Source organism: Pinus tabuliformis, chromosome 6, assembly GCF_031772625.1.
Source record: "Pinus tabuliformis cultivar Carrire ecotype Pingquan chromosome 6, CPIR1, whole genome shotgun sequence".
Taxonomy (NCBI): Eukaryota; Viridiplantae; Streptophyta; class Pinopsida; order Pinales; family Pinaceae; genus Pinus; species Pinus tabuliformis.
Genome location: NC_142292.1, coordinates 1,019,483,411 through 1,019,506,804, shown reverse-complemented (window position 1 = coordinate 1,019,506,804; position 23,394 = coordinate 1,019,483,411). Strand labels below are relative to the sequence as shown.

General features: G+C 36.2%; 1 protein-coding gene across 1 annotated transcript; it reads right to left on the bottom strand.

Moving 5' to 3' along the window:
- Positions 1-11,825: 11,825 nt before the first annotated feature.
- Positions 11,826-13,295, bottom strand: LOC149262459 (xyloglucan endotransglucosylase protein 6-like). The gene is made up of 4 exons (XM_089424690.1): positions 13,061-13,295; positions 12,850-12,950; positions 12,564-12,757; positions 11,826-12,474 (listed from the first exon to the last, which is right to left on the bottom strand). The coding sequence occupies exons 1-4, from the start codon at positions 13,218-13,220 to the stop codon at positions 12,072-12,074; spliced, it is 858 nt and encodes a 285-aa protein (XP_089280816.1). The 5' UTR covers positions 13,221-13,295; the 3' UTR covers positions 11,826-12,071.
- Between the last annotated feature and the right edge of the window lie 10,099 nt (positions 13,296-23,394).

Below are 23,394 nucleotides of genomic sequence, written 5' to 3'. Positions count from 1 at the left end.
TTCTTTCTCCATTGATCAGTCCCCCTTACCCTAGTAAGTATTTGGTTGAAGAACTAATTTGAATCAAAGACTTTCTTCTTTCTAAAATCCAATCATTGTGAAGTGGCATAGATAAGAAAACTTTATTACCAAGGTTGAAAGGTTTTTCTCATGCTCCCCATGGGATAAAGCTTGAATCGATGGAGGTAGCTACAACTAGCTCTACTTATCATGTTGTTAATGGAACTATGACTTGAATTATGTTATGAAATTATGAATTGGTGTTAGCCATTTACCTAGAAGGCAATGCACTACTTAAAATGCAGCATCAAAATTTGCTCATGATGTACAAATAATACATGGTTATTGAGTATTCTCAAATTGTTAGTGTAATGATAATGACACAATAAATATTTATGTAATCGATTTCAAATTCCAAACAAATATATAATAAAATATTATATAGATTTTTAATACAAAATTCAATCATCATTAATCAAAAGAACTATATCAATTTTCCTACAATAAGATCTCAAACTGTATTGCCAATAAATATTAAAATGAATAAAATTAAGTATTTCAAATTTAATTAAGAAAAATTAAACCTATAAGACAAGTTTTAAAATGAAACTTATGAAAATAAATAATTAAATAAAGATTTAACAATGAACTCATCATTGTAGTAATTGGCCTTTAGTAAAGGATAATAATAACAATATAAAACGACAAATAATATGATTTGTAATTGAATGTAAGCCAATTGAATACTTTGAAAAAACATTAATTGAATACTAAAAACTAAGAACAATTTACACATAAAAGAAAGATAAGTTACACAATTATAGATAATAGTTGAGCAATGGAAGTCACATGCACGTCGGCAGAAGAGGCTCTATATTTGGAATATGGAGTAGGTCACTTTTCCAAGACGGGAACTATATTATGGGAAGCAATGACACCTTTTAACCAACTAAATATTTCTTTATAGTGAAAAAGCAAAGCAAGTACTTATTATTCAATAGTATCATAGTATGTATTTCATTTAATATTATATAAATACATATACATTTGGTTTTATTGTTTCGAGCATCAAAATTCTAACCAGGGTTTAGCATCTTATGGTTTGGATGACAGCTACAAACCAAACGAAAGGGACAAAATCATTGCTATAAAGTACAAAACATACATCATAAAAGCACTTTGATATATTTCTATTTCATAGTATTTCCTGATCAACATTGGCATTTCATCAGAACTACAAGCAAGTGACAAAGCATTTCGTCGGAACGAAGCATTTATTGGGAAAAACAAAATCATAAAGAAAAAATGTTTTATTTTTAGTTTATGCAATTCCTATATTGCTACAATATGAAAGGGGTATGTTTATTGTTTGTCATTAAATTTGAATCTTTCAAAGAACATTTAAATCAATTTTTGAACGTGATATGATGGAAAATCGAACCCAATTTGATATGTAAAAATGTTGAAATGTAAGAAAGTGATTTATAAGTAATAAGTTATTATTTACGTTGGGTTAAAATAGTTATTTAGTTAGTAGTAAGGATAGATCTAGTGGAACTAGGTAGCAGAATGTGCAGAACAATAATGAGACTTCTATATCTACAAATTAGTGGAACCAGGTAGCAGAATGTGCAGAACAATAACGAGACTTCTACATTTGCAAATTAGTTCAGTGCATTGCAGAATCTTTTGGAACGTGCCCATGAAAAACCTATCCAAGGTTCATCAAATGTAGAACCAAATCAAGAAGAGCCTGAAGAAGGGGAATTAAATGAAGAGGAGGAAGAGAATCTTGCAGATCTTCCCTAGTCAAATCCTCCCCAAGATGCTTCCCATTCATCTCAGTCAAGAAATGATAACTTCCTCAGTGGAGAAGGAGGTCATCCTCCTTCAAGAGCAATCACAAGAAATATGGCACAAAATTTAGTTTGGGTAGATGATGGCAGCGTCCATGAAACAAAAAGCAACAAGAAGAAACAAGGACAACCTCAAAGAAAGGTGTTAAGGGAGAAGGAAGCGGAGCAGAATAAGAAACTTGGGAATCAAACAATTATCCCAGACATTCTAAAATCGAAAGGTTCTAAAGGACCGGACACTCTAGAAAAGGTAGGGGGCTCCTCTCAAAACCCTCCTACTAAATGATAGTTCTATCATGGAATATAAGGGGTTTGGGGCTCCCCATTAAAACCCAAGCAATCCGAGATCTAGTGAAATTAGAAAAGCCTTTGATTCTTTTATTGCATGATACAAAGCTCACAGAGAAATATGCAAATAAGGCAACACAATTTTTTTGGAAAAGATAGTATTGGCATATTCAAAGACTCCAGAGGAGCTTCAGGAGGACTTGGTGTTGAAAAGTGTAGCAAAAAAGTCTCAATTTGACTTTGCCTTGGTCAAATTGAGAAAATTTGAATTTCCACATTAGCAGAGAACCTAGAGGAAATTAACTGAGGTGTCATGGCTTTTTTCACTGAAATAACTTAGTGAATTCAAGTTAGAGGGCTTGGTGTTCAGTTAAGCATGTGTGATTGCTAATGTGTAGCAATCAAGGTCAATTATTTCCAGTTGTATTCAATTAAACTAGTTGTAATTGTTGATAGAACTAGTTGGAGGTCAACTATGCAATGAGATAGCAGTGTAACTCAGTGATCATCATGTTAGTTGATCAATCAACGCAAAATAGCTAGTGCATGTAAGGAATTCGAGTTCCTCAGCTTTGGTGGAGATTCCAAGGCAATGTAACAAGCAATTGTAAACTAGTTTGAGTGTACATGTGTTGCATGCAGTCAAATGATCAATCCTTGGGAATTGTGCAATCAATTGGAGGAAAATTCCTAAAAAATAGGGGCTAATTCCTCAAGATTTGCACAAGGAAATAGGGGCTCAAGCAGAGGCATAAATTGAATAAGTTTGGGTCAGAGCTTCTCATTGAGCAGAGAGATAGGTTATTCACTTGCAAGTTGTGCTCAGAGTGGGCAAGCAATTGTAATACATTCTCTATTCATCTGATTAATGCAAAGAGGCTTGAGGGGTTTTTCCCAGTTGGTTTCCCCTATAAAATATTATGCATGTGTGGTTTTTCTTATTGCGCATCTATGAATGTTGTTCTAAATTGTAAATTAATTTCCGTAGAGAAGTAGAGTAAAATTGTGTCTCTTGATTTTAAATTAAATATCTTGAGCAGTTGCAATTCTATCACCAAATTTATACATGGTATCAGAGCTAGATTCACATTAGAACAGGAATTTCGAAGTTGTTCCTCAGGAGGTTCGAATTTGCAGCTTCAGTGTAGCAGGATCTCTTCAGAGTTGGGAAGATGACCTTCAATGGGCTGAGATTAGAGTATGCCTTGGAAGGCAGCTCGAATTTCATTTCATGGAAGGATCGCATGGAGGTGGTGCTTGATGACAATGGATTGTTGGAATATTTCAAGACAGACATTGAAAAACCACGATTAATTGATGCACAAAACCTAGCCCAATGGAAGAAAGATGTAGCCAAGGCGAGGAGAATTATCTTGGAGGGAGTGCGAGACCACATTGTCTCAAATCTCCATGGGAAAGAAACTCCTTTCGCAATGTGGAAGGCACTAACAGAGCTATTCGAGAATAGCAGTGACCATAGAAAACTGGCCCTCAAAGACAAACTTCAAAATATCAAGATGTGGGAGAATGACATTATTTCGTAGGATCTCGCCAGATTTACACAAGTTCAGGCTGAGCTTGGAGGGGTTGGTGTGACTATTGTAGAAAATGACCTAGTGAGCCTAGATTTCCTAGGTCGTCCAAAATCCTGGCACAGTTACGAGGAGTCTATGAATGGAAGGAAAACTTTACCAAATTAGGAAAGTTTGTAGTCCGATTTGGTTCAAGAAGAGTTTAGGAGAAATAATCGGGATGGAACTTCATCCAAAGCAGAGGATGAAGAAAATTTTGCATTGATTGGAAAGGGAAACAAGGCAAAAGGGAAGAAATCTCAATCCAAACCAAAGTCCAACGAAGGGGGAAAGAAGAAATACTTGTCCAAAATAAAATGCTTCAATTGTCATGAATTCAAGCACTATGCTAAAAAGTGTCCACACAAAAATTCTAGCAAGAAGAACTCAAGAAGAGAAACAAGCGAAGCATTGGCTTCATAGTTCGAGCTAGACTTCACCCTTATCACATGCATGGCCAGCACTATGATGGGGAGTGTGTGGTACTTGGACTCACGAGCCTTGTTGCACATGACAGGGTGCAGAGAGTTTTTCAGTGACCTGGAGGAGAAAGATCTCAAGATTCATATTGAGCTTGGGGACGACAGAAGGTGCAATTCTATAAGGATTGGTACCATAACCTTTAATAGGGAATCTGGATCCCCTCTCCACCACAAAGATGTCATATTTGTTCTAGGCCTAAAGAAGAATCACATCTCTGTAGCAGTTTTGGAAGACAGTGGTTATGATGGGATCTTCAACAAAGGTAAAGTCTTTTTAAGACACATAGCCACTGGACAGGTGAAGCAGATCAGGGTTCGTGTGAAGAACCCATATAAAATTGATGTGGAAGATTGTGCTGGATTAAGCAGTAAGGCATAGAAAGTGCAGAGTCATGATGTCTGTTAGCCTTGGAAGCATTTGGCCCAAAAATGGATCCAAAACACTACTGAAGGCTTCGAAATTCTCTTAAGGATCATTCAAAGATCAAAACTAGCACATGCCAAGAACCCTTAGCATGGCAGGAAAGCACTATCGGGAGGCTAAAACACTCAAAAAACGGTGAAAAACCATTATCGCAGGCGTACACAGCCAATTGCACAGCAACCGTTAGATCTGGCCGATCAACGGCCCAGGTGTAAGCGGCAAATCGCAATCGGCACTACACAGAGGAGGACTTAAGGTTGGGCGGAGGACACCCCCGATCAGCGATCTCCGATGATCGGATCGGCAGGTCACAATCGACGCAGGAAGCAGGCGGAGTAAGTGCGCAAAGCGATGGCGATCAACGATGCAATGTGGACAGTCGATCAAGCGCGCAAATCGATGGCCCACATCACGTCGTAGGGTCGCAAATTGGCAGGGACATACACCATGTTATATGGAAGACCTCTGACATGAGCAACATGCAATTGCGATTGATCGCATCGCTATATCGCATCAGCTACACATGGGAGCTGGCATATACACATACTGCGGCCCGACAAACCAGACCCGACAGCATTATAAGTATTATTTCATAATATTTCAGGTCCGTAGGAAGGCCATTTCCAATGTATTTTCGCAGTTTTTCGTATTTCAAAGAAATACAAAGGGAACCTTGGACTTGCGATATGCGACAAGACCCAGACCCGAAAGGGTCCGGGAAGGGAAATATATAATATTTGAAGTCCGGAGGTAGCCATTTTCAATGTATTTCCCGTGTTTTTTAAGTATTTCAAAATACAAAGAGAACACAGGGACAGGGCATGTGCGACTTGCGATAGCGACCGAGAGGGCGGACCCAGTGGGAGAATAGCCCAGTTTTAAGGACTTTTGAACTTCGGAAGAACAGAGATGGGCAGGATTTTGCTGTGTGCAACATTTTCTGTGTAAAAATAGGAAAACAGTCATCATAAACAATTAAAAGGAAAACAGAGGCCCAAAGACCCATTCCATCACAAAATAGAGTCCAGGAGACAGATTGCTGGGAAACAGAGACCCGAAAGGGAATAACAAGGGCCACAGCACGCGCAACTCATCCAAAACCAACAAATGATCATCGAGCATAGACAACGCAACACAACCAAACAAACAGAACAATTGTGGGGCATCTCTAGCACGAGAGAGCTCCCATACATCGCAGCAAACTAACATAATGAAGTTACTCTGCGGTTAGAAGAAGAATCCTTCGAGCCCACGCTTACCTAGTTAGGGCATCAAATAGTTAAAGGGACATAGAGGATAGATTAAGACTTCGAGCCTTTGAGAGCTCAGGAGCATTGTAAAAGGCCTATAAAAGGCTAAAAGCTAAATGTATGAAGGGTTCAACTTTTGGACACTGTAGATACTTTGTTCCTTGCAACTTCTCATCTTCATTCCAGTAATACAAGCTTCTTTTGTTGTTACATGTTCAATATCCATTTCTCTTCTGTTCTAAGCTTGCACTTGGATAGTCTATTCATGATTTCTTCTGTGTCTAATGCTAGATAACTGCCATCTTATCTATGCGTTGATATATTAGATTTGCAATTGAATATGTTGTTCATGTTTCCTCTGTGTCTAATGCCAGATAATTGTCATCTTATCTCTGCGTTGATAAATTAGATTTGCAAGCTTCTTTTACTATATGTAGCTAGCCATTCATATGTGTTTATATATGCATCTGCCGGTACAGTCAGTGTTCTCCATCTATCCATTAAATCTTAAACTATTGAGCATTAGTGGTCTAAAGCCTTGTCAAGCTGAGGGTGTTCATGCATGTCTGGAGTGAAAACAGAGTTGAAACAGTTATCTGGCTTGATCCAAAACTTCATCCATTCCAATAGTTCCGAGAACAACATTGAAGATTATATGTTACCACGCATCTCCGAGCTACAACCTAGGAGAGTTTCCTAGAGTGATAACAATGTCGATGAGCTCTGACATAGGATATTGAGCCATTTTCATCATGTCGCCTTAAAAATTATGCAGAAAATAACCATTAGCCTCCCTAAAGGACCACTTGAGTATCACGATGTATGCAAAGGTTATACCTTGGGGAAGTATCTGAAATCCACATTCCATGGTCGAGACAACAAAGCACATGAAATCATGGAGAGAGTCCACTCTGATGTCAATGGACCCTTCTGGAAAGCCTCCACTGCCAAACATAAATACTATGTTATTTTTATTAATGATTTCTCAAGGAAGTGTTGGACATTCTCAAAGTTTGTAGAGTTCAAGGCACTAGTTGAGAAAGAGACCAACAAGAAGGTGAAGGCGCTCAAGAGTGAAAATGGAGGTGAGAATGTTTCTAATGACTTCAAGGAATTTTGTGCCAAAGAAGGAATTCGAAGAGAACTGACAAATCCCCACAACCCACAACAGAATGGGGTCGCTGAGAGGAAGAACCAGAGCATTGTGGGAGCTTGTAATTGGGTATCTTATCAAGCCTTGTTGTTAGGACCCAATTTTTCCTTATGTTTACTCTACATTTCGCTGAAGGCAGGGTGCTAGTGTTGGTTATTTACAACTCTCATTTTTCCAATAAGACAACTGTTATGAATTGTAAGCTCGTGTAGGATTTCTTATCTACCTAGTTGTCATAACTATCTTTAACTAACATTGGGTCTCTTCCATTATTATATATGAAGGACTTATTTATGTACTTTATACAACAGTAATGCATAATACTTCTACTCATAAGTATACAATTCATTCCTTCTAACTAAAACACCAATTATAACAATTTGAAATCAATTTGCAATTTTTATTTTTTTATTTTTTCTATGTGGTTCACAAACCTTAGAGATTGACGACCGCTACATCCATGGAATATTTGTACTAGATAGATCCACCCGAAGGGATCACTTCTTGTCGCTTCAACCATGGAGCCTGGCCCCAAGAGTGTTAAGGGCATTGAACCCGTGACCTCTCAATCACAAAAGGGGTTTTAACGATGGAGACTTGACCAATTAAACTAGCCCTAGGGGATATCAATTTCCAATTTTAATACATTACATGTTAAAAAAATTCAAATAATAAATCATATAAACAAAATATCACAATTTCTATTCCACTCTTCTTAATAACAAAACACTACTTTAATTCTCATATATTATTTTTTTAAACATACTTAACTAGAAAATGAATTAGTCTCTAAACATAAATACAATTAAAAAAAAAAAAAACCAAAAAGTCTTAAAGATTCAAGCAAAATGAATATACTCAATCGTTAAATGAATATGCTAAAATCCTTACATAATGGAGTATGGAAAGAACAATCATTTTGTAGAGATGAAAGCAAGCATGAAACTCAATCCTTCTAATAACCAAACCATTTATAACCTAATTGGAACAAACCATACATTGTTTATTCTCTTCTCACATAATAAACCCACACTTAATTTTCAAACGACGTTCTTTTGAACAACAAAGGTAGAGGGACAATGAAAATTATGGAAATTATAATTTAAAAAAACCAAAGTGGATGGACCATATTCAAGCACAAAAATTAGGCATAATTATGACATATGTAACCACTCAAGAATTGTTGATTTAAAACAACCTAGTGTGTGTTCAAATCCAAGTGTTCAAGTTCAATGCCGAGAAAGACTCTAAGCTTATCTCATTTGCACTATTATTTGCCCTATTGGAGCACTAATGCAAGTATTCTTTCAGTTTGTGTCCAAGTAATCTTAACCAAATTTAATCTTTACCATTTCAACCTAATAAAAATAGTATATATTTGTTATGACTTTGTTGTAGTGTAACGAATAACCATCTAAAGCAACTAAATCTAGCACCAAATTTACTCCCACCCACTTTATGGAAGAAAAAAATAATAATAATAAATAAATATGCAATTTTTATATTTAATTTTTGATGATTTCACTAATAATTTTATAAGCCATGAAATCCCATTAACTATTATTTAGAACAGCTTACCCAAAAATGTAATAAATAGCCCCATACAACCAAGCCCTTGTCTCCACACTCATTACTACACAACCATCATGAGCATCCATTCACACCCCCTAACTATACCACAACATAAATATTAGCAAAAGGCATTCATCGCTGTTAAGACTTGAATAACATAAAAGATAGTTGGAGCTCTTGCAAACTCCTAGCTTCCATAATGATTACAAATATGCATATGTAAACTCCTAGCTTCCTAGATTTATGGATCTGTAAAATATCATTTATTTATATGCATGCAAATTATAACTATGCATAAAATAGAGAATAATGAAATAAAACTCACAAACAACAAATTAAAACAAGATATACCTTGGGAAACCCTTGTGGCCCGTGCGCTGCTACAGTGCACTAATCCTCTTTGTTTTCTCTCTTTATCCAATATCTGGCTACTGTACACATCTATGGAACAAAATGCACTTGAATAGAATGGCACTATTGTTCCTCCTAGTGGTGTAGTTATAACACAACTCAATAGCCCACTAGTGGTTGGTTAGATTTGACTCTTTCAATTCTAAACTAGAGTTACAATATTGACTCTTCTAGACTTTTTTTCATCATGGTCACGTGGCTAGACCCTTTTGCATTAATAACGAGGTTTGATGTGGTATCCTCTCGAATTATGGTGATAAAAAGAAGATCAACTTCCGAGTGGCATAATTTTTGCATACAAAGTTTGATTGAGATGATGCTTGCGCCATTAGAAAGGTCTCTGCGTGTAGATAGTACAAACAGGGATTGCACTTAAGCAGCGAATTGTTACCCCTCAAAAATGTCATTTCATGCCTCAAACTACTCCCAGGGGGTTTCAAACCCCAATTTGCCAAACTAGGTCCCGTCATAAAAGATGGTCTTGTGAGCTTATTCCTTCACTTTTTCCACTCTGAAAGCATTAAGATGAATGAAGAAATAATAAAATGATCTAATCCAAATAACAACGACACAAAATGAAGGCCAACTTTAAACAAGGCAATAGTGAGTGCACTCACTCTCTCCACCAGTACAACTAGAAACACTCGTCCCACCAACACCATAACCAACAAGACCACGGCAACATAAATTCATGATAGATGAAGTAGCAATACTACCACCTTTCATAATGGGAAACAAAGCAATTCAAGGTTGACAACACAAATGAGATAACCCTACCACCATTTACAACATACAAAACAATGAGAGTTTGACAACACAAACGTGACAATAAAAACAACTCTTCATTTACTCACACCACAACCACCAAGACAATTTCAAATGTTGAACAACTAGTGAGGACTTACAACATAAACAACAAAAGCTTATATATATTCACTCTCACCACACATTACATTCATTATGGAATGTTACAAGGTATAAGTAGAGCTTCAACGGAAGTCAACGTTCATTCACTCTCACCACCCATTACATTCATTGTGGAATGTTACCAGAAATAAGTAAAACTTCGACAGAAGCCTATGTCCATTCACTTGTACCACCCATTATGTTGCACACTATCATATTGATACCAATTTTTCTTTTAAAATATTAAAATTTTCCTTCTATCAAAACATGAAAAGTACCAAATTTTCTATTAAATTTATTGTAATATTCTACAAATTCAATGATTTCTCCTACTAAATATAAACTATAATCAAATACAAAACTTAGCATAATTGTAAAATATATTGTAATCCTAAAAGTGACGCCATGAAACATAATAAAAATTCGAAGTAAATAATTGGTAAATATAAAAACAAATAAATTAATTAATTAATTAAAAAAAAAATCTTTAAAAACACTAAACTAATAATTAGCTTTTAACCTTTCCATCTTGTATCTTGAATATTATATTATTCTCATTATTAACTATACATTACTTAATATTTATAATAATAAAAAACGTATTCACTTAATACTCTAATATAATACTCATTGATAGATTATTTACGTAACCAGAAAATGTTACATTACATGGCCAGGACTAACAAAAAAAATAATTCTTATAAAGTTGTAAGACTAAAAATAATTGTCAAAAAGATGAGGGTCGAAAGATAAATTAACTTCTTTGGAAAGTGCTTTCATCAAAATCTTTGAGAGTACAACCTCAAAATGACCCTCTTTTAACGTACATGTTGTAATCCTAAATTGTGTATGCCATGTGTATGCCATAAGCAAATAATTGAACAATATCTGCATGATTAGATTATTATTTATATAGTTAACTAATTACATAATGCTTAATATTTATTTATGAAAAAAAAAGTGGTGTATACCATAAGCAAATAATTGAACAATATAAAAATACTACATTATTAGCTTATTATTCATATAATTAACTAATAACATAATATTTAATATTTAATTACATTTCTAATATTATACCCGAGAGTAATCGGTAGATTAATAATGTGCCAGAAAGTGCTCGCTCTACTATAATACTCAAGACTAATGGGTAGATTAATAATGCGCCAGACAGTGCTACAAGTATATGGCCAGGACCGAAAAAAACTTTCTTATAAACGTAGCGAAGACGGAAAATAATTCTAAAACAAAAGACGATTGAAAGATGGATGAACTTGGTCAAGAAAGTCAGAAAGTACTTTCATCTTTCATAAATATCTACGCCCCTTCTTTCTCATTATAATGCTCCATTATTAAGCTACTTTTTATGGTCCACTTATTTATGAAAGTTAAAAAGTTCCATTTATGAATGTAAAAATAGGAAGAGCTAAAGGTTTTCTGCCTTTGCCATGATATAAAAGTAAAATAATTTTGTTTGAACTTATTTTCAAAAGTATCAAAAAAAAATAAAGAGGGGCGTTATAAATTATCTTGTTGACCACGTCTTCTTTCAAACATGCTATTTAACTATTTATTAGTTCAAAGATGCCATTTAACTATTTATGAGCTCAACGTAAATATATGGCTCTAATTTAAATTGTATATACTCCGATTAATGCTTTAAATGTATATACACCGATGTGTGCAAGAGGCTCTGATTTATGTCCTTTAAATTTTGATATTGGTCCGTCCTTACTGTGTGGCATGTCATGTCATAATTCACATTGAATGGCAATTTAAAGCTCTCGCGTAACATCCCGGTTAATGTAAATGTGACTGGCCATATAATGTAACATAATATAACCTGATTCATAGAACAGGGCATGGAATAGTAGCAAGAGTGTAGTGATTTAGACAATAACATGACAGGGGATTACAATGGAAAAAAAGATTGCATTATTCCTGATAATGCCAGAATGTATATAAACATTCCGGCTTCATATTACACATTAGGAGAATGACTAGCAGAAGCTATCCCCAGAGGCATCATTGAGATAGTACCATGATTTCGTCTGTGTGGAAACATCATAGAGATTCATCAGTTGCATTGCCACCACCAACAGCAAAATTGAGCTGAGCAAGCAGGGCTCTACACTCAGAAATGTTAAAACATAATGGACTAGAAACGGAGGCCTGCACACTCAGGTGGCGAAGTGGAAAACCTTGTTGAATCTTTGCAATAGTCATAGATAATGTAGTTCCGATGCACCCATCGGAGCATTCGCCTTTGCTGTGGAGAGAGGGAAGAATAAGAGGGCATATCCCACCACTTATTTCCAGTCTCATTAACTCCTCCTGATTCTGCAGTCAGTCCATATTCGTTTGCATCAATGTCGAAGCTTTTGTAAGTGGAGATGAAAGGAGAATGGCTCCAGTTTGTCTTCACCAGCCCGCCTTGTGTAGCCCAGTCGTCTGCATTCCAGATTGAGGAGGATACTCTCATCGGCTGGCTTTTCGGATATGGGACTCCCAGCCGCTCGTTGTTGGGGAATACCCGAATCGGAACACTATCCACAAAGAATCTGCAATAAATCATTCAAACATTAATTGAAATCTATAAAGGGCAATCCTCTGTAACAAAAAAATTACAAAAGTGATGTCATATACTTACACAACTTGGTTGTGGTTCCACAGAAAAGAATAGGAATGGAAATCTGCCGTGGGGTCGAACCAGAGGTAAATGCGTTGTTCCCTTTTGCCAGTGCCGTTGGAATAGATATTAGTCTGCACAGTGTAAGGCTCACCCGAAGCATTTCCCAAGAATTCGAAATCGAATTCGTCGTGCAGAGTCCCCTCAGAAGACATCTGAGCAGAGCACATGAAAATGATATCAACCACAGAAACAGCAAATGCTAAAAAAAAAAAAGCGATTCCAAAGCTGAGTTGCAGTAGCTTACATAAAAAGCAGTAACTGTGCCTGCAGAGTCACCTGGAACGAGCTTAATCTGTGCCCCTGCTTTTCCAAACAAATATGTTGCCTTGGAAGCAAAGCCAGCCCCTGAACATTGAATCACATGAACTTAAATAAAATAAAAAATAAAACCTTTACTCAACCATCGAAAAACCCTTAATATTCGAAAGAGAATAGTAATGCCTGCAAAGAAATACCGGAAATATTGTCCAGCTTAAGCTTCAACAGCTCTCCCTCATACATAACATGATCTGTCGCCCAGCTGGGCTCGAAGATATCATTAAACTGTGCACAATGGGATGCCCAGAAGCAAAGAGCCAGAATTAAGAAGCAGCTCTGCATACTCAAAGAAGCCATATTAACAACAGCTTATCTGCACTACGCTGCTACCCAACAGAACCAGTGTGAAATATATAGGCCTCTGCTCCGACTTTATATTACGCTGGCCCAAAAATATCTACCAAATGCAAATGCAAAGTATAGACAGCCACAGTGTCCTCTCAAAATCAGATTTTTAGGTATCCGTGAAAGCGGTCCGGCATCATCCGACCGGGCCCCAACGTTAAACGAGCTAGCGCTCTGCCAAACCACTAGAGCCTAACCCCGAGTTACAGACAAGGAATTTGCCACGCTTGGTCGCGTGTTCGAAACAAATGGTACTGCATATTCTCTGCAGCGTATGGAGAAAAACTCCACTACAATAACTCTTTTGTCCACTCAGCAGTTATTATATTGCAGGCAAACAGTGACCGTTGGAAATCCGTCCTGCTAATGACAGGCTGGAAGCTCCACTGTACTCCATATTTTAAACACGCCAGGCTGTTTTTTAAACGTTTGCTTCCTATTTAACTGGGCTTCCGCGGTACGAACATATTTTAAACCTTGTACAAAAGATTACCTGGGTTTTGCGTGCCTTCTGAGTCCTGCAAATTTTGTATTACACGTAAGCATTTGGATGAGTAGACATATTTACAGCTAATAATCTGCAATTTCCGAGGACTGTTGATAGTCTATGTCACAAAAAAAATAAAGGCTGTTGCCAAGCACGAGTTAATAATTGATAGAGGCGCAGGCTGGGAGACTGAATCATCACCAACCAGTAAAGATAATCGAGTGGCCAGCTGGAAAGAAACTCTGCTCTCTCCTGAAAAACTTAATTTTTCACACAACAGTGGAGAAATGGACTGACCGACATAACATTCCAGGGACCACGAGACACTCATTGAGGCAACCCATACAAACTTATAATAACAATAATAAATCACAAGGAAGTGAGAACGTGGACAGATCTATTAAAAAAACAATAATTTAGAAACATTAGTGAGAATGAATATTCACGTGAGATTACACTCCCCCATGATTCATATCAATATGTTAAGAGTCAAAAGTAGAATCCATTAAAGCAAGAAGTAGTAGAATGCATATGCCCATAAATCATAAATCAGCCGTTGAATCCCATGCCGGTTTTGGTTTGGAACTTTGTAAATTTGTATGGTTTCACGTGTTTAGCATGTTATATTAAAAGTTTCGTACATAAATTTGTCCACTGCCTCCACCGCAAAGCCATACACATACACTCCATTATTAGGTCAATACATGAAATGTTCATATACGTACGTTAAAACATTAATAAACTATAGGAGGTGAATTGTTCCCTTGTTAATATATTCTAATAATTTTTCACTGCTTAACGCGTGAGATTTCATAAACTAACTTTTTGGGAATTTACATATTATAAACTAATTTTTTTGTAATTTTTTATTTATGCATTACTTATCAATGGGTTGGATTATTCATAATTTGCGAGTTTTATATATTATAAAATTGATTTCCTAGTGCATTTATCTTTCATGAATCATTTCTAAGTGCGTCTCCCTTATTTGGTACTTATCTTCCATGAATTATTTTTTAAGCGTATCTTTTTTTAAATGTATCTCTTTTATATGTTGCTCATGATTTAGAGTGATTATCGATTCATCTATTGCTCTTCAAGGTGCTTTGAGTGGAAGAAGCAATGGAGTTACATGTCACATGCAAGTAAGGATTGCCTTCAACCACATCTATATTGAAATTTGTGTGGTGAATTCTTGTTTATGGAATGTATTACATTATGAGAAGAGTTTTTAGCACTTTGAAATCCTAGATCTTGAGCCATGGAAGAGTTAGCAGGATAGGTTTCAACCCCCCTAAATGAACATGGAGTAACATTCCAAGTCATTGTGACAAAGTTTATTCGTTCTATTAAAAGCCAACATTCTCAATTTATAAAATCATAAGAAGAAATCTTGACTATTAAGCCCTAGTTGACAACCAAAGGATTGATATGCCAATTTACAAGAATTTGTCCCTCCCAAAAGACAGTATCTTCTTAGATCAATAAAACTTGGAAACCTCAACCAAGGGCTAGAGTCAACATTTCTTCTGCATAAAGGGGTTCTTCGATTTTCTGTTCAAATTTAGAGAGGATCACTACCGTTTGATATTTAGAAGCAACCCTTACTTTATTTGTGCAAGGACTATATCTTAACAAATGGACCTCGGATTTCAACCTGGAAGGTGATACAACTTCTATTATGTCGATGTGGGTTTCTCTTCCCCATCTTCCTTTACATTTTGGAATGACAATGCTCTGAGATGCATAAGAAAGACTCTTGGGAAATATGTGGATAAAGTCAAAATGAAGGAGAATCTATAGTCATGCACTAAGATATGTGTTGAATTCAACCTTAAAAAAGGGCTTCCTAAAGTGGTAGTATTTGAGATAGACAAGTGGAAATACATCCAAAATTTTGACCATGAGAAACTGTCTTTCGAGTGTAAATTGATGGACACCTAAAACACCATAATTTCAACACTCATCTTTTACCTTTTTTATCCTTTTTGCTTGTCATTTTAGCCATTTTTGAGCTCACATTAAATTATAACATTATATTTTGTCTTTAATGTATGTTCCCCTATAACTCATGTCATTTTAGTGAATTATGTTATTGTGACTGAGAGAAATTAGCCTTTTATAGCTTACTCAAGAAAATGGTTCATGAGAAACTACTCCAAGATGACATGTGCAAGATAATGTTACACCATTGGTACATTGTTTGTTATTACATTGATGGTCATTATTGTTGTCACACCCCTAGGTCACCATTGTTGTTACACCGTCAATACAATGTTGTTGTTACACTAATGGTCACTATTGTCATTACCCTATTGGCACTATTCTTATTACACCACCGACCACCATGTTGTTACTCTCAGCTTGTCACAATGTTGACTCTTGTGTAATCGTAGCGTTGTTACTCTTTTTTTGTTGCAATGTGATTACTTGGTTAGGTGTAGTACTATTACTCTTATTTGTGGTAGTGTTGTCTCTACTCCAAACAAAGCCCCTGTTTTTCCAATACATCATGATTCCAAGGATGTGACACATCCACAACTTCATGTTTTTTCAAAGGAGATAGCAATAGTTTTATCCCCTGTTTGGAATTCAACATGCTAACATAAATCACCTTGTGAGGATCGGTCAAAGACATCTAAGAGATATTTACTTGCAGATGTAATAGTTGACACGACCATATTGTAATAAAAGGGAATTGTATGTTATCTTGCATTGGTTGTTGAAGCCAAGCTATGAGATTAGTCAAGCAAGTTAGAACAACTTGAGATTCATAGATCCTCATGGCTATTCTTTGAACATTTTCTGATAATATATACTCACGAAATATTATAAAACCACCCTCTCTTGAGCACGTAGATAAGTGGGATATATAGAAGAATATGTTGTAATTCTATCAACATGTAAAATGGTTTCTAGTTAATAAATAAGTCCATATGAGTTATGTGCATTTGTGTTTGTTATGAATGAGTATTTAATCAAGCCAACTCTTGTTAGCTCATGTCAGTACCTAATCAAAGGAGACACAACCCCTTCCTTAGCAAGGTATCGTTGTATTTTTAATTAGATTTAGTAGTTTTTATTTTGACTTGTTTCTCTATTTTTCCTGATGTGCAATTAGTTTACGAAAGTGGAAGAGTGTAAAAGATCATATTTTCTCTCTTCTTCTTTTTTCAGTACGAAAAAAGCAAGATTTTTGTATTAATATCAGATGAGTCACATAATACATATAGTCTAGCAAAAATCACTGAAGCTAATACATATACTTAGAATTCACAAGAGATCATATTTTCTCTCTTGCATGTAACAATTTCACAAGTTCAACTAAATTTTTGTGCATGTGTGAATAATTATGACATATTTATAAATATGATAAATTGAATTGAGTTACTTATTGGGTTGGCAATATCGAACATAATATCATCACACTATCTCACGTTGTCTTGTATTGAATTCTGAGTGTATTAAATTCCAATTTGAGTGTTTACCAATTATTGAGTTGTAAGGTCATAGAATAGATTTCCTTTCATGCAGAGTTTTTTCCTTTCAAGAATTTCCTATAATTATCTAGAATTTCTTTTCTCGTAATTAGCTAGAGTTTCCTTTCTTGCAAATAGATAATTGATTTATTTTCAGCAAGTGTGAGTCTCCTATCCTACAACTAGATTTAAAGTATTTTAAGTCATCAAAACATAGTAGTTTACATTATGTATCATGTAAGTTTAGTTTCATTGCTCACTTGAATAGTTGTTTGGAAATTGAATTAGGGTAAATCCTTTCCTTGTACAATTGAGTTCATTTTCACAAGATTGTCATTTAATTTGGTTAGAGTTAGCTTCAATTGACCTTGTTGGAACATTTAAAAACTCTAATTTTCTGACCATTCATTATTCCTCCCATACCTACAACACAATAACTAAAACATTGTTTGAATAGTTGTCTTTGTTGGAGAACCTAGTAGGGCAGCTATTTAAACAATTATCCTTATCCTTGATAAAATCTTGTGAAATTATCTTATCTTCTTTGTTCTATATTAGATTTTTTCATCAAACAATTATCAAGATCAAAATCAATAAAGACAATGGACACAAGAAGTAGGCTCCAAGCCAGGCAAAACCCCTCCAAGGGGAAAACCCAAAAGATTCTCTTATCTTCTTATATAATATGATGAAATGAGTAATCCAAGGCCAAAATACCAAATCTAAGACCTCCTCCAAGCACCAAGTCAGCCCTATAACAAATCCTTCTTTAAGAAAGCACTAGTCAACAATGTCAACAAAAGTCAAACTTCCTCCAATCTGCTTCCACCCACAGTTTTGGTCCTTTACTTCAGGTCTGAAATTCATACCTGCAATTTTGGCTCCCAACAAATTGCAGAAACCCTAGATTGCTTGCATGTATGAGAGAAATTAGACTTCAAAATCATAATTTCATATCCTTCTTAAGATGCTTCCTTATCCTAGACCTACGCTTCTTTTCTTATTTTATTCTTGCTTGAGATCGAACTGTAGAAGTATGTACAAATTATTCGAACTCTCCTCCTTTATACAATCTTATCATGTGGTTGATTAGGCCCCTCCTAGGCTAACTTCATGTTGATATGGTTGACTTGGTCTTAGAGGTCTTTTAGGCTTTCTATACTAAAAAAAAAAATTTTACATGTTACAACTTGCCCAATAGGGTCTTATCCAAATGACAAAGACTCTCTTGACTCAAGAAAAATATTCTTTTGACTTGACAAACCTTAGGAGCATGAAATGCATCGTTGATCTAAATGACCATTTAAATTGAGCATGAAACCCATGCTTAAAAATAATATTTTTCTTTCTTCTTTTTCTTGTAACTTGAGATATACATAATAACATGAGTATAATGACAATTATGAAGACTAAAATGTTGGCATTATGGCATAGGTTTGGAGCTATGGCACAGGTGTTGTCCTTGATGGCAACTCTCTTTGATAACAGATCTCAGTTTAGGCTTTCAGAATGAAGGAAAAGACATATACGCAGGTTCATCTAGACGAAGATGCGTATACACGCGGGTTAGACGTTACAAAGGCGTGTATGCGTATACACGCACTTTCACGCAAGGAAAAGCGCGTATATGTTGGAAAACTTACCTTTGGTCCGTGGTAGTTAGTCCTTGGTACTTGAACCTATGGTTTTGGACCATGGTATCTCGTCAGAAGTGTTGATCCCAAGTATTGGGCCCGTGGTATTGTGTTATTATGGTTTTGGACCGTGGTATTGAGAAAGGCCTAAGACTATAAAAGAGGAAGGAGATCATTTGGCAAAGCATCTTTGGAATCAATTGAATATCTAACATGTGCTAGATCTGAAATGTTTGTGAATGGGGTTATGGTGCAGATCTGGATCTGAATGAAGGAGGAACCTAAGCGCATAAAGAAGGATAAGATCTATTGATGGGTCATAATCTTTAAAGCTTGAATGATAGTATCTTTGTATGATTTTGATCTGTTCGGTGAGGCGCACACTTGATCTATAAATCTGATATTCTGGGTTATTTAGCATTTGACTGTTTGAAAGAGTAAATTCTCCTTTATAGATCTATACGCAGGTTCGGTGAAGCGAAGGCGCGTATACACGTAGGTTCAGTAAAGGAAAACTGCGTATACGCAAGTTTCTCCACACACAGGAGCGTATGCACGCAGGTTTCAGGTTGTTTAAGAAGCGTATACATATTTTATTGTGATCTAGCTGCCTCTGCTTGTTGCTGCAGTGTTCTGGGTTCAGAATTTGGTATATGGTTACTGTTGTTGTGTTCTAGGTACAGCTGTCGGAGAAGTGTTTATTGTGAATCAGTTTTGTTCGGTGGAAAGGAGATTGGTTGAAGCAGAGATCTTGATGATTGATTGATGTTCATGGATCCAGTCTGAAAATTTATGAAACGTGGTCCCTAGAAGAAAGAGAAGGTTGTAGCCTTCTATAGGCCAGCACCTACGTACTAGTATCTTGGCTAGTGCAAGAGCTAAGGGGGTTGTAGCTCCCTTCTAGTAGAAGCTGGAGAACGAGAGAGGGTTGTAGCTCTCTATAGGTTGCAGCCTGCGTACTGGTAAAGGACTGCACCAGTATATTGTAAAAGAAGTTTCTAATTTAAAAGGAAGATAGAGACGAATTGCAGCAGGTGGTTTTCACCCACATTGGGTTTCCACCTTATATCTTGTGTTCTTGTGTGCGATTGTCTTTCTGCTCTGTTTTACTGTTTCTGGTTACTGGTTATTTGATTCTGAAACATAGATTAACAATCAACATCAGAAAGATAAAGTAAATTAAAAGTTTGCTTTGTATACGCGGGTTTCCTTATGCAGAGTTGTGTATATACGCGAGTTTAATTAACTGAAGTAGCGTATATCATTTGATTTTGAAAAAGGAATATTTGACCTAATAATACTGATTCACCCCCCCCCCCCCCCCCCTCTCAGTATTATTTCCAACAATTGGTATCATAGCAGGTCCTTCAGAAGAAGCTTGATCGCTTGAAGGAAGATCTTTCATCATGAGCAACTACGAGAGGGAAGCATCAATCAGGCCACCAATTTTTGATGGGACAAACTTCGTATATTGGAAGGTAAGAGTTACTACCTATCTTCAATCTCTTGGTACAGAAGTCTGGGATATCATAGATACAGGGTATACTTTTCCATCAACAACTCCTACAGATCTGGCTGAGAAAAAGAAATATGAAACAAATGCAAAGGCGGTCAATACTTTATTAGGATGTCTATCTCAATCAGAATTTGTCAAGGTTATGCAGTATAAATCCGCAAAAGAAATTTGGGACAAGATTGTACTAAGCTATGAAGGAGATGATCAGGTAAAACGAGCAAAACTTCAAACCCTCATAATTCAATATGAAAATCTCAGAATGCATAATGATGAAAGTGTGGCTAACTATTTCCTTCGTGTAGATGAGATTGTTAATTGTATGAAAAAATTGGGAGAAGAAATAAAAGAGGCTGTTGTGGTTGAAAAAGTTATAAGATCTTTGTCCCCTAGATTTGAATCTAAAGTTTCTGCAATAGAAGAAAAAAGAGAATCTAAGAAATCTTACAATGTCACAGCTGCACGTAATTCTAACTGCTTATGAAATGAGGAAAGGAGAGCCATCAGACAGGAGAGAAGATGCTTTCAAGGCTTCAGGCAAAGGAGACTACTATGAATCAGGACATGTGTCAGAAGAAGAAGAAGAATCAAATTTTGTCAAAAACCTTCAACGGGGTGCTGGAAGATTCCGAGGTAAGTTACCTTTCAAATGCTTTGCTTGTGGAAGAGTAGGTCACTATGCTTCCAAATGTCCTCATAAGGATAAGGGGAAGGAACCTGTTAGATGGAACAAGAAACAGAATGCAAATAAGAAAAGCTATTACACTCATGAAGATAGTGATGGACTATCAAATAGTGATGAAGATGAACGAGGTAATAATTATAAACTTTTAATGGCTTTTGAAGATGATGATTACATGGATGCTATAGATGAAGAAGGTTTTTGTGAAGAAATCTCTAAACTCAAATTCTGTTAGAAGAGAAAAATATGATTATTGATTCTCTACAATGTCAACTGGCTGAAAGGGAAAAACATCATGAAAAATTGGAATGTGAAATTGTTGGTCTTAGAAAAGAGATTGAGAAAACAAAAGCTCTTAATCTTAAATTCGTTAAAGGATCTGAAACTCTAGATGAGATTATCAATGTGCAGCGTTCTCCACTAATCAAGACAGGTCTGGGATATAATGGAGAATCATCACAAGCATCCACTTCCAAAATTTATCTTGATGCAGCAAGGAGGAGCGAGCAAAGGCCTAATAGAAATCATCAGGGACAGTTTTCCTCAAGAATGAACAAAGACTATCAGGAAACTCAGGGACAATCTACTTTAAGGACAAACAGGAACTACAACCAGCCACAGGTAAAACCTTCTAAATTTGCCTCAAGAGTGGATGCCAATAGGAACTACAATCATTTGGCTGGTAGATTTGACAATCACAGGAGTTTCTTCAATGGCCAATGTTTCTCATGCCATAACTTTGGCCACAAAGCTGCTCAATGTGTTGCCTATAAGACAATCATGACTAGAGAAGCTCAAAAACAAAGAAGTATGACTGGAATCACGAAAAGGACCTATAACAACTTTTCGGCCCTTGAAAATGAAATTGAATGTTCTATTTGTAATAACTTTGGTCATGAAGATTCTGAATGCGGGAACAGGTTTGGGAAGACAACTCAGAAGGAACAAATCTCAAGTGTCAGAACATGGAGAATGAAGGAACCACAACGAGAAAGATGTGGGATAACTTTATATGCAGAAGGACAGGAAAATCAATGGTACATCGACAGTGGATGTTCGAAGCATATGACAGGTGATAAAGAAAAACTTGAATCATATAGTTTTTTAGAAAAGGGAAAGAAAGTTTCATTTGGAAATGATACCCCTACAGTCATAAAAGGAAAAGGCACTGCTCAGTTGAAAGAAAAGGTCAAAGCTGGAAATGTTTTGTATGTTGATGGTTTGAAGCATAATCTTCTGAGTGTCAGTCAGATGTGCGATCAAGGAACTGAGGTAATATTTCGATCAAATGGATGTAGTGTTCGTGATCTTGATACAGGAAAAACAGTGATCAAAGGCAAAAGAACTCCAAATAACTTATACATATTTGAAGAAGGACAACAACAATGCTATTTGAGCAAGGATGATGAACACTGGTTATGGCACCGGAGGTTGGGGCATCTAAGCTTTTCACAAATAAGGAAAGCATGCAAATACCAGGCAGTTCGTGGTCTTCCAGATATCAAAATTCCAGACAACACCATATGCAAATCATGTCAGTTTGGTAAGCAAACCAGAACCAACTTCCCTGAGAAGGAAGGATCAGCCAGCAGGCCTCTTGAACTAGTCCATACAGATGTATGTGGTCCATTTAGGACAAGGTCACCTCGAGGAGAAGAATACTTTATATTATTCATTGATGACTTCTCCAGGATGGTTTGGTTAGGTCTTATGAAACACAAGGATGAAGCATTCGAAAAATTCAAATCCTTCAAAGCCTTGGCTGAAAACGAATCAGATCACAAAATTAAGTGCCTCAGATCTGACAAAGGTGGGGAGTTTACCTCAAATGAATTTTTCGATTTCTGTGAAGAACATGGAATAAGAAGGGAATTTTCTACAGCTAGGACTCCTCAGCAAAATGGAGTGGTGGAAAGGATGAACAGAATGGTTCAACAAATGGCTCGTGCTATTCTTGATGAGTCTGGAACTCCCGCAACCTTCTGGGGTGAAGTTGCATTTGCTGCAGTTGTTATTCTCAACAAAACAAATCTTCAAGTGAACAACACTCAAACTCCTCGTGAGCTCTGGTATGGTGAGACTCCTTCGGTAAAGCATTTCAAAATTTTTGGAAGCAAATGCTATATTAAGAATAATGATGAACAACTTGGCAGACTTGAACCTAGAGCGGATGAAGGCATTCTCCTTGGTTATTCTCCCCACAATAAAGCATATAAGTGTTACAATAAAAGACTTGGAAGAAATGTTGACAACATTGATGTAGTGGTTGATGAAAAAGGATACATTCCTAGGCAAGTAAATTATGAAATATCGAAGAGGATGAAGACTACT

What these genes read in the sequence shown, in the direction of transcription:
- LOC149262459 (XM_089424690.1), bottom strand. Translation starts at nt 13,220, where the DNA reads ATGGCTTCTTTGAGTATGCAGAGCTGCTTCTTAATTCTGGCTCTTTGC. An exon ending in GCACAGTTACTGCTTTTTAT is followed by an intron (nt 12,758 to 12,849) that starts GTAAGCTACTGC and finishes TGCTCTGCTCAG; the next exon opens with ATGTCTTCTGAGGGGACTCT. An exon ending in TGGAACCACAACCAAGTTGT is followed by an intron (nt 12,475 to 12,563) that starts GTAAGTATATGA and finishes GATTTATTGCAG; the next exon opens with ATTCTTTGTGGATAGTGTTC.